This window comes from Ovis canadensis, chromosome 5 (genome assembly GCF_042477335.2).
Source record: "Ovis canadensis isolate MfBH-ARS-UI-01 breed Bighorn chromosome 5, ARS-UI_OviCan_v2, whole genome shotgun sequence".
NCBI classification, from domain to species: domain Eukaryota; kingdom Metazoa; phylum Chordata; class Mammalia; order Artiodactyla; family Bovidae; genus Ovis; species Ovis canadensis.
This window is the reverse complement of record NC_091249.1, coordinates 16,135,999-16,148,169: the sequence shown is the minus strand read 5'-3', so window position 1 is coordinate 16,148,169 and position 12,171 is coordinate 16,135,999. Positions and strand designations below refer to the sequence as shown.

Genomic DNA, 12,171 nt, shown 5'->3' with positions numbered 1-12,171 from the left:
CCTGAGGTTAAGAAACTTTGCAGGTAATTGGGAAGCCAGCTTTCACACCTAGGAAAGAGAAATACCCTTGATGATAAAGACAGCAGGAAAATTGAGACTTTTATTTCCTTTTTACACTGTGTGGACATCTAGGCGTGAATCCTGTGAAAATGGTATCTGAGCAGTGCCATGCAGGAATTTAACAGCGGGATAGTACTGCCTATATTTAGTGTCAAAAGCCAGACCGTGAAATGCGTGCTGTCTTGTTTTCCAGCCAGGGGTAGTGGGGCAGATGCTTGAAGCAGCTGAGGAGCGCCCATGGCTCTGGGTGGTCTACATTTTGACTGTAGCTCTGCCCGTGTTTCTTGTCATCCTCTTCTGCTGTTCTGGAAAGGTATGAGTTGTTGTTAGTTTGTTTTGTTTTATTTTGATTCACTCTTACCATGTTAAAAATAACCAAGATATATTGCCAGAGGTTTTTCTTTGTAGCAGCTCAGTATTGACTGAGCCGCATTTGATGCTGACTTCTGAAACCCTGTTCACTATTTTCAGTGGCCATTTATTGTGCCCAGATGGAAGTAGGATTGTTAGCCCCTCAGTTGCTAGTCTGGTGTATTGCTCTCCTTCGTATTTGGCAGCAGCTTTCTGAAAGAAGGAAGAAAAAAAAAAAAAACAACTTAGATATAAAACTGACCCATCTGGGCACAGACTAGCTTTTCCTGCTGGCATTCCTGTTTCTGTTCATATACTTCGTAATTCAATCTTTGATTTCTCGTTATCCATTCATTTCTCTTTTCAGTATTCCCCCTTTCCCCCAAACACCACATACAGGAGTAATACACCCTTATTGTAGTTTTTCTTGTTTAGTCTTTGTTATATGGAATTAAAAAAAAGAAGAAAATTTTGTTTAGGCCCTCTACTTCTGCTAAAGAAGACTTGGGCTTCACACTGCATTCGAGATGTTTTCTAATCTGATCCCCAATCTTTTCTAGCTTCATCCTCTGCCACTGTTCTGCATATTTGTTACCTCAGTCACCTTTGACTAGTTAGACTTACACATTCCTGCCTGACCCTGTTGTTTCTACTGTTCCTTCTGCCTTGAACCACACATGCTCACTGGAGAGGAAGCTCTCAGGCAGGAATTCCTTCTTACACATTTCTTTGTATCTGCTCCAGCATACCACTTGCACAGAACTTTGCTCATAGGCATTCAATAACTACCTGGTAATATAATACATAAAATATGAACAAACCTGTTGTGCTTTGGGGGAATATTTCAGAAACAGGCCAGTCCTGTGGAATACAAAAAGACTGATGCTCCTCAGCCAGATGTGAAGGAGGATGAAGAAGAAAAGGAAGAGGAGAAGGAAAAGGGGGATGAAGAGGAGGAAGGTGAAGAGAAACTTGGTAAGAGGTAGACCCCAAAATATCTGCTCTGAGCCAGCACCCTAAGATGTTGCTTCAAACCCTTATGAGCAAGTTACTGTCAGGATTGTTTTAGACTCTAGAAGTGTGTCCTAATGCTAATTTTCTAGTTACCAAAAAATAAGTGTAAGATTTTGCTCAGTTGTTTTACTTTGACTTCTTAGAAGAGAAGCAAAAAAGTGATGTTGAAGAAGATGGTGACACTGTCAGTCAAGAGGAGGAAGACAGGAAACCTAAAGCAGAGGTAATAGAAAGTGGGGGGAGAGTAGATTTTATAGAGTATTTTCATAAGATAATTTTCAATGGCTATGACAGTAAAAATTCTGTTACAGCCAATTTTGTAAAAGTGGGATTCTTAGCATTAAAAAATTCAATTTTTAAATTTTAAATTACATTTGAACCTCAAAACTATTTTCCGTGCTGAAAATGGTTTTCTGTAATAAGCAGAAGGCAAGGGAAGACTAATAAAGTGCTTTGAGTAATGGTAGGTTCCAAGTTGTTTACAGTCCTCTATCATTGTCTGTCTCTCCTCACTGTGCCCTTAAAACTATTTCTTGGACAAATCACTGCATTCTAAAATTTTTGTCCCTCCTGCTGATGAATTCATTTGTTCATTCATTCAGTAAGTATTTCTGGAGTCATTGTTAGTGAGCAAGACAAAAATACTCTACCTTTGAGGAGCTTAATTCTAGTGGGAGGAAACAGTAAGCAATGGGCATCTTAAGGAAGTAAATGAACAGTATGATAAAAAGCAATGAGCTATGAAAAGTAAAAAGAAGACAGAAAAAGGTTTTGGAAGTACTGGGGCAGAGAGTGAGTTGTACGTAATTTTAAAGATGATAGGCCTCAGCGTAGCAAAAACTTGAAAGAGGTGAAAGGCTTTGCCATGGAGATGTCCATGGGGAGAGAGTTCCTGGCAGAGGAAACAGCCACTAAAAGGGCCTGAAAAGGCAGTCTAGAAGGCCAGCACGGCCAGTATAGATTACAAGGCTGGAGACAAAGAGCACGGGGAGAGCTCCAGGTGAGGCGGGGCCGCTGAGTCTGTGGTATGGGACCTGACTTTTCCTGCTGGTGAAACAGGCAGGCATCATAGTCTACTGGGCAAAGGACTGATGGGATTACTCTGGCTTTGATGTCTTCTGCAGACCAGGGAGAATCAAGGAGCCTAGTTAGACTACTGTAATAATCCAGGCAAGATACAGTGGCTTTGAGCAGGGTGATAGAGAAGGACATGAGTATCTGATCTGGATTTCTGATCAGATTGGACAGATTGGATCTGATCCAGTCAGGTGGATTGGATATGAGGTATGAGGGAAGGAAAATAGTCCATGTCATTCTCACCAAGTTCCCTTTTCTCAGCACTTCTCTTTCATTCTGATCCTTTCTGGAAACTACCCAGTTGTCATTTCCAGCTACCACAACTCTGCCCTTCCATTGATAAAAGTCAATGCTGTTTATATTTTCAATGGATATATTCTATCTCAACTAGAATGCAGAATTCTTTCAGGTGGGGGCCAGTCTATTTTCATATTCCCCAGAATTCCTCACACAGTAAGTGGCCATAGTGTGGAAAGAGCACTGGGTTTGTAGTCTTATTTTTTAGGCCATGCCATGCAGCGTGTGGGATCTTACTTCCTCAGCTAGGGTTCCAGCCTGTGCTCCCTGCACTGGCAGCATGGGGTCCTAACCACTGGACTGCCAGGGAAGTCCCTGGGCTTGCAGTCTTGAGTATTCTATGAAATCAGCCTGGGCTTGGACAGCCTTTAGTCCTCATGAATCTGGGCTTTCTCAGCCTCAAAGTGGGACTATTATGTCCATAGACCAGTAGATTATTCAGAATTAAGCAGGATAACATGATAGCCTGGTGTTTGGTCCTTTTTAAAGAAAATGTTGATGGGATTAGGTTCAGAAAAGTACATACATGCACATTTCTACCACCACTGAGCCAATCATTGTTTTTGGTGCATTTTCTTCTAATCATTTTTTTGTTTGTTTTTCCTCAAATGAGTTATACTCAGCTGGTTGATCTTGAAAATGTGGTGAATTTTTACTTTTAAAAAAATGCTAATGATAGTGAATTTCTTGTTTTTTCAACCAACAGGAGGAGGAAATTTTGAACAGATCACCAAGAAACAGAAAGCCGAGAAGAGAGTGAAACAATCTTAAGAACTTGACCTGTGATTTTTCTCTCCCTTCCCTTCCCCTGCAAGTGTGGGTCCTAGGAGAGGACCTGGCACACCTTGGGTTGAAATTCAAAAACCTTCAGATGCACCACCATCAGCAGGTCCCAGCTGAACACTCGCCCGTGTAATTTTAAACAGCTAGCAGTAAATAATTGCAGTTGTGACATAAAGGACCCTGTTTCTGTAGAGAGAAAAGCTTAACATAATTGTTGTGAAATGTAACATGAAGCAACTAACTTGTAATTTTTTTTGTTTTTAAATATGTTTGTTTTTTTAAAATAGTGTGATAGAACTTTGCCAGTCTTTAAAAATCTTGGCTTAATTTAATATATTAATCTGTCCATGCAGAAATAAAACCAACCTTTAAAAATGTTAGGGGGATGAATTTGAAGTTGGTGAATTGTAACTGATTTTAAGTTTGGTATTATGAAACATTTAAGTGTCTTTGTCCCCTAATTGATAATCATGTTTAAAATGGAGTCATTTGTGGTTATAATCTTGTTTTGCTTGCTTCCATTATTCAATTCCTCCTTAGGAAATTGAGAGTGATTGGATGGAAGCCCAAATTTAAGTAAAGATTGTTTAAGTTATATTAAAAATAGACATACAAAAAGAAAAAAACATTTCACTTGTTGGTTAGACCATAAAGTGTGTGTGTTCTCTTGCCCTTGGAACAGCTCAGTTCCCACACAGCTCTGCAGATAGTGGAAGAGGTGGCATATATGGCACTCAGGCATCCATCCTTCACACGCCAGGAGTGTCTGGGCTCCAGTCTTCTCAAGCAGGTGGCTTCTCAAGGAGCTGCCACCATGTGTGAGCTCCAGAGTAGGTGCAGATGTTTTCATCACATCTTCCACTGTGTTGACACTGTCTTACCTTCTCAAGTTCCCCAGATTCCCAAGAGCTTTCTCCTCTGCTATGCATTTTGTCTTCACAGCGCAGCTTACAGTCCATTGCTAAAAATTATTATAAGCTCTGCATAGTGTTAAGCTTTACTGTGATTATATGTATGTTTCTTCTTTGTTAAGCAGACCCACACCTTTCCAGGGTCAAAGTACAGGATAGAATACTATCCTTCATCTTTTACTCCGTTTAAAGACTTCAGAAGTCTAATCCAGAGTTGAGCCAATTCAGAATTGACTGTAATTGAACACAGGCTAAAAGTATTTATGGGGGGAGTGACTTTTAGCATGAGTTTTCTGATTTTTGTAGCTGCTAAACCTTTTAAATCTTTATTTGCAGTTCATGTAATAGTTGTGTCTTAAATTACATGATAAAGCAGTCCTGTTCAATTTTTTTTTATGTGGCTTGTAGAATTTTTAATAAATGAGCTTAGGTCTGTTTTTTCATGTGGAATGCAGATGGGTGCTATCAGAGCCTCTCCCCTATCACTATAGTGTAATAATACCATTATTACACCACACTGAAATGTATTCAGAACTAGATTTTTTTTTTTTAGCTTTATTGTTTCTTCAGAGGTGTTGCAAATGTACCGATGATACTGTTTCTTGCACTGAATATATAAACACTCCAGAGTGTTTATATTGGGGAGATATTGGGGAGGAAGTATATTCATAAAAGATGAAGGCTGTATCTGTTTCTCTTCAGTTTTTTACTTGTTCACTTAAATTCTTATGAGGGTGGGATGCATCTTCTTGCTGTTCAGTGCTTTATCCTTTTTCATCTGTTTTGTGGTCACAGTGACCTTAGCTATGTAGCAGACTTTCCCAAATGTATTGAGTGCAAATAAACAGTTACTTAGCAAGACCCGAAAATATGTCTGCAGGTTTCTCCTTGAAGTAAGTGTGTGGGATCATTGCATTTCTAAAAGTCTGCCTTCACCCGTGAATTGACATTGTACGTCATGCTTCCCTTACAGTTTCTTCCAGCTGAGCTGTGGAATAACAAGTATATATGAGTAGACTGTTCATTTGCAGGGTAATTTATCATATCCAGGGTAATTATTTAGCAGCGTTTGTCTCCCCTCCCCTCTAGTCCTTGGTGGGGGGGAAACCCACCAAAAAACAAAGCTAAATAAAAAGTCTTTTCTTGGTTCTGTATTCCACTTTATTGAAGATGCAGCCTCCTAATTAGAAGTCTGACCTTAATGAAAGAACAGCAGCAGTATTCATCTCTTTAAAAGGCACTTACGTTATTTTATATGCTGGTTATCTGCCCCATTGATATAAAATGCCCACTGCATCAGATGTGTTCCTCAATTTCTCTTATCCATAACACACTCCACTTTTCTCAGATTGTTGGCGTTACTAAATGGTGTTACATTAAAGCCCTGGGTTAAGCATCTGCTTTTGACTGAACTTAACAAATAACCTTCAATTTGTTTTACTGTTTCAGGAGTGGGTTAATCTTCCATTAATTGGCTACTACATGAAAGTTTGCTAATACACATAAACTATTATGAACAGTGAAATAGTTATGACTTCATCTTACCACATGAAGGTGAATATAATTCAAAGTAGGCTTTGCATCTTTTTCCTGTTGGATTGGGGTTCAGTAGTTTCAGTTGTATAGGATGACTAGCAGCTCAGAGGAAGAGGGGTGATTTGTAGATAATATTCTTGTAGATTATGGAAACCATTTAACTTCAAAATTTTTATCCAAAAATGAATGAATTTTGGAATCAGACTCCATCTTTTATATTCCTATTTAGGAATATTTTAGAACAGTAGGTCAAAACTTATGTAGTTTTAAATAGGCTTTTGAATTGCTTTCTGAAGAGTACACAAAATGTAGTGCTCCCAGTCACAATCGTCTTCCCCATTAGGAACTTTAATTCCGGTGTAAAACTTATGTTTGAGGAGTGGCAAAAGTAGGACTGCTACGGTGTTCATGAGCCCTACACACTTGCTTTTGGTGGGCCACGTGTATTCTTCTTACTGAGTGTGTATAAAAACAGGTGCTATTTGAATAAAGACTCGATTTTTTCTTCTGCTTTTAAAACATTTTCATTGGCCTAGTAAGAAGTTACTGTAGCAAATGTTTGCGCTGTCGACGGTGTCTCATTTTGTAGCCTTTTGGCACCTCCTGTTTCTCTTTAGCAGTTAGGGTGCCAACAGGTATTGGCAGCCTAGTTTCTCTTGACCCAACAGACTGTCTAGTTTGATTGCTCCTGTTTTTTCCCCCCTAGTTTCCCACTTCCTTTGCCTACTAGGTATAATACTAGAGTGTAATTGTCTTTAGTAGGATTTTGTCGTCTGATTTAATTTTACCTAACAGACGTAAAATTTTAAACGCAAAACTTGCAGGCCAGGCTCCCCGTTTTTTTTTTTTTTTACTAAAGCATCATCCTTTGCAGTTCTACTGTGCCCACTCCTTCCCCCAGGAGACTTCATATACTTTTCCTTATGTCGGCATTTTTTCTTTTAGTAGGTGTAACTTTTGAAATACTTTCATATAAGGGCAGATTGATACTCTCGATTCAGAATAGCGCGAGGAAACCTTCAGCTCGAGTACGATTCTTACCAACTGTGAGGCTGAATGTGAGGAGTGAGGTCGAAGGAAAACCGATGACACTGAAAAAGCGTGGCTACTGTTGAGCTTATCAAACCCGAATTTAAGAAGCGGTAGGAAAATGGTGAATCGCTGTGGTGCCAGACCAGCATCTGGGTCCGGCGGGTTACGCCGCGCCTGCTGCCCCTTTCCGCGGCGGACCCGGAAGGGCCTGTTCGCGTGAGGCGGCGTTTAGAGCCAGCTTCTGTCGGTCACTCAGCTGAGCGCCGAGGACTGAAGCCCGCCCAGCTGCTTCCCTCCGCCTGACTCGAGAGTTCCTTTTAAACTCCGCAAGGGAACAGCCCAGCGCGCCTCTAGTGTGCGCGGCCCCGCCCCTCGGGCGGCCCGCTCTTCCTTCTCTAATTGGCCGCAGTGTCTGTTCATCAGCTGTGACGGCAGGGTCGGCTGCCGGAGCCCCGCCCTCTTCCGAGAGCTCCGAAAACAATTTTAAGATGGCGGCGGCGGCGGCGGCGGCGCGGAAAACAATGGGGCCGGGCCGGCGGGGACAGGCCGAGGCCTGAGGTGGGCAGCGAGCGCCTGCCCGGGTTGGGCCGAGCGGGGCCAGAGGAAGACCCCCGCCGCGCGCGAGCCCGTCCCGCAGCTCGCGGGACCATGGCGTGGCAGTGAGGCAGCCGGGCAGCCGGCGCGGAGCGGGGCGTGCAGTGCCAGCCGGCCCGAGAGGCCCGCCTCGGGCCTGGCCTGAGCAGCCCGCGGCCCATGGTGCTGCCCACCTGCCCCATGGCGGAGTTCGCGCTGCCGCGGCACAGCGCGGTCATGGAGCGCCTCCGCCGGCGCATCGAGCTGTGCCGGCGCCACCACAGCACCTGCGAGGCCCGCTATGAGGCCGTGTCGCCCGAGCGCCTGGAGCTCGAGCGCCAGCACACCTTCGCCCTTCACCAGCGCTGCATCCAGGCCAAGGCCAAGCGCGCCGGCAAGCACCGGCAGCCGCCCGCCCCGGCCCCGGCCCCGGCCCCGGCGCCAGCGGCGGCGCCCCGCCTCGATGCCGCCGACGGCCCTGAGCACGGCCTCCCAGTCGCGGTGAGTAGGACCCGGGGAGCAGCCCGGTCTCCAGATGCTGCCCCTGACGCCGCCCAGGGCGCTTTGAGACTGCCTCAGTGCCCGCAGCGCCTTGGGTCTCGCTCCGGGGAGGCTAACATGGCTGGGACTCAGCGGTTGTCATCTGCGGGAAATGGCACTGTGGCCTTGCCTTGGCAAACAGGATCCCGAGGAGCGACCGTAAGGCCCCGGCAGGGAAGGCTGGTGACCGGGCGGTGAAACAGTCTTCTTCCAGACTTGATTTCGAAATTCTGAGAACTCTGTTTTGGAACAGACTGGCATTAAAGTTGCCTGTGATAATGGCTTCATTTATTCTGCAGCTGTTCTTTGAGTCCTTGCTCTTTGCAGGGTCAGGGCTTAAATATGGAAATAAGACGGACTTCAGTTGACCAACTGAAACTGTTCTGAATGGAAAGTCAAGAATCTTTTGGAAATCTTCGTAAAGGCATAGTGCTGCTCATTGAGATGTACAAAAGTATTCTTTGTTTAGGCAACTCTGGAATTTGTGATTACAGCAGTATTGTTGGCAGTCCCAGTTTTAATTAGAAGCCTGTTTAAAACCTCTGATGATATTAGAGTTTGTTGGTAAATTATTACACCGTCTTGGGCTCTCAGTAGTGCTAGGGAAGTTTGTTGGTGAGAGGTTTTCCTTCCTGAAACTACTTATAAGGTTCGTTGCTATTGTTTTCTCGGTAATTTAAAGTTTAGAACAGATACTACCAATTTAATTTCTGTGTATTTTTATAATTCACGCCTTTATTAGGTCTCACTGGGCTGTTGGCAGTACTCTTCCCTAATTAGTATTCAGGTATTTAGTCTCTAACCCTTTAAATGCTATGACCCTCACAGGTCCTATGCCCAGTTTGTATTATTTTTCTTATTCTCTCCCACATCAGTCTGGACTGCTGGACATCTCATTGCTTATTGTTATCAATTCTTCTATAGTCAGGACTTCTCATCCTCACTTTTCTTCTCTGTAAATTGAAGATGTGTTTGACTTCCTCTGGGATTCTTGTAAGATTCAAAAGAAATGAGTGTCCAGGTGAAAATACTTCATAAATGGAAAGGCTGCCTGTAAGACCCACTGTGTCACCTCTCAGAATCCTGACATCCTTCAGATCCAGTTCATCTTCCTCTTTAAAACCAGTTTTTATCCTGCTCCAGAGCAGTTAGAATCTCCTTTGTCAGAACATTAAAGAAATGCATTGCCTGTGCTATTTTGAATATTTTAAGCACATCCTTGCATGCTACCTTAGAAGTGTCTTGGAAACTAGACTGTAAGCCCTAGGAGACAGGGAGGGGTGCAGCTCAAAGGAAAGACTTCAGGTTTGGGATGGTCATTCCATTTAAGTAAATAGTGAAAGCCCATTAAAAAAAAAATCTCAGTTTTACACACAAATAGTTGCCTTGAACACCCGCTAGAATATATATTATTAGTGATTCAGTTTGTTTAAGGAGAGTTAAGAATTTAGGTCCTCTATGATATTTTTAGCCCTAAACTACTAGAGAGAGGCTGGACATGCTGTTTGCAGAGAAATGAGTTCTGATTGTGTTCGAACTTGAGCCTGGCCTGTTAGTCACTCCTCTGGGTGATCGGGTGTGTCGTGCTATGTTGGTGTCTTATCACAGTAAACCTTGACCCATGGGCTTCGTGAGCTAAACTTTAGAATCGAATTGCTCTACTGCCTCCCTGCTAGGAAGAGGGACCCTGTTAGCTCCAGGCTCCACATGCTTCTAGGTGAGCGCTTTGGCTCTGGAGTGAAGTTTTAGGAATGGAAGAGGGGTGTTTAGTAGAAGGCATTTTAGTGGCTCCTTCCGTTCAGAGAGGGGGCGAGTTCTTGCCTCTTGGCCTTGAGAGAAAGCACAGCTTTGCCCAGAGAGATGGAGGGGAGAAAGTGATTATTATTTTTGACAATTCTGTATATGTATTTGATCTGATTAATATTCCTTAGTGAAAGTCGTTTCCGGCTCTTTGCGACCCCACGGACTATAGAGTCCATGGCGTTCTCCAGGCCAGAATACTGGAGTGGGTAGCCTTTCCCTTCTCCAAGAGATCTTCCCAACCCAGGGATCGAACCCAGGTCTCCCACATTGCAGGTGAATTCTTCACCCGCTGAGCCACCAGGGAAGCCCAATACTCCTTACATAAGGACTATTATTCTTATTTTTTCCAAAAGTCTTGTAGTACTCTTAGGCATCCATTTCCTAGCAAAGTTACCATCAGCAAACCATTTGTACAAGTGAAAATGGATCAAATCAAATTTACTAGTAGAGTCCACTCTCTGCTTATTTTTTCCCCCTTCTTAGGATATTCCATTACAGCAAAATCTTGACCAGAATCTATTTACGGTAGATACTGTTACAGATGAATCAGAAACTGTGCTTCAGACTTTTTCTCCTCTAGTTGTCAAGGAATGACCTTATTAGGTTTTCTTTATACTGCGTGTGCTCATTGAAAACCAAATAGTAATTTTCTAGTGACAGGATTGACTTCTTTTTATTAGGGATGCCAAATAATAGAGAATTACCACTCACTGTATACAAACGTTAATTTTGTCATGAAACTAGCCTTCTACAATAGCTTGAGCATTTTTCTTTGGTAAAATGTTATAAAGGTTTATGCCTGAACCCCTTGGACAGCGTAGCCATTCTTTTGCTGCTTACTTCTTAAGTTGTTGTGACAGTTTACCAAGAAATTTGACAGTTCCATGTCAGCCATTCATGGAAGTTGCCTTTCCTGCTTAGTGTAGAAAATTATATTGTTTGTTAGGAAAGAATTACTGATACATTGTTGATTGTTTAGGGAATATTACTTGTCTTTGTCGCTTTGTCTTTGTCTTCTAACTTGTATCTATGCATAACCACACGGATAGTGCAAAGAACGGCCGCTCACCTTTGCTTAGATTCTGCCCGTTGTCGTCTCCGTTCCCTGTTTGCTTTGTCGTGTCTCGCACACTCTTTCTCTCCTCTCTACCTCTCTCTCTCTGAAAGTTTTGTTCTCTGAACCATCTGTGAGGACAGTGCACACCTCTCTACCCCAAACACCTCAGTGTGTACCTTCTAAGAGTTAAAGATGTGCAGAATTTTAATAATTACTTTGTAGACTGAGCCTGTGTAAGAATTATATAAATAATAAATTATTTTCAGAGAGTAAATGTTTCTGAACATGAAACAGACATTGTGGGATGATTTTAGAGAAAAGATGAGTAATGTGGCTTTAGGATTGCATTTCTTCCTGTGACATTCATGACCTTGTCCTAGCATCTTCTTTCCTTTTTCATCAGTATTCCTCTTTCCACTGGGTCCTTGCCATTAGCTGCAACATGAACATTCTCCTTTCTTTTGTCTTTTCTCACCCTCAGAATAGTGTCCTGGCTCCTTCCTCCCCTTTGCCCTTTCCGCCGCACTTCCCATTTGCTCATTTCCCCATTGTAATCTGTCTTCTGCCTCTTCTACTTTTCTGAAGCTGCCCCCTTAGAGGACACCAAAGATGGACTTGCCAAATTCAGTGGCTTCTTAGTCATCATTCTTTTTTGACTTCCTCCTTGCTAAGACTCTTCTGTTAGCTTCTACTCTCTTCTGATTTTCTTTCCAGCTTTCTGACTTTTCCTCCTGCTTTCCTGTATTAATTCATACAAAAAAATATTTGAGTGCCCACTGTAGGTCAGAACATTTTTTGGTTGCTAGGGATACAGCAGTGAACAAGACAGATTGAAACTCTGCTCTCATGGAGAGAGATCAATCATTTTTAAAACTAATTTTAAGTTATAATAAATGCTAAGAAAAAAATGTAAAGTGATGTGATACTGAGTGATTTATAGTAGCAGTTTTAGATATGATAGTAGCAGCTCTGTCTTAATTTGGGCTGAATGACAGGAGGTTATGAGTCAGCTGAAACTTTCAGAAGAGAACATTCCAGTTAGAACTACCACCAGAAAGTTTCTGAGGCAAGAACCTACTGAGCTTGCGTGAAGGACAGAAAGGAGGGACAGTATGGGCAGAGAGTAGCAGGCAGTCA

General features: G+C 42.8%; 2 protein-coding genes across 2 annotated transcripts in view; both read left to right on the top strand.

Annotated features, from left to right (window-relative positions):
* The window catches only part of CANX (calnexin), a 31,582-nt gene extending 25,943 nt beyond the window's left edge, over positions 1-5,639 (top strand). The window contains exons 12-15 of the mRNA XM_069590417.1: positions 254-373; positions 1,260-1,386; positions 1,569-1,648; positions 3,506-5,639. Coding sequence (XP_069446518.1) covers positions 254-373; positions 1,260-1,386; positions 1,569-1,648; positions 3,506-3,559 — 381 coding nt within the window. The 3' untranslated portion in view covers positions 3,560-5,639. The remainder of the gene's footprint in view (positions 1-253; positions 374-1,259; positions 1,387-1,568; positions 1,649-3,505) is intronic.
* A 1,885-nt stretch (positions 5,640-7,524) lies between these two features.
* Positions 7,525-12,171, top strand: part of MAML1 (mastermind like transcriptional coactivator 1) — a 60,928-nt gene continuing 56,281 nt past the window's right edge. The window contains exon 1 of the mRNA XM_069590416.1: positions 7,525-8,135. Within this exon, the coding sequence (XP_069446517.1) occupies positions 7,815-8,135 (321 nt within the window). The 5' untranslated portion in view covers positions 7,525-7,814. The remainder of the gene's footprint in view (positions 8,136-12,171) is intronic.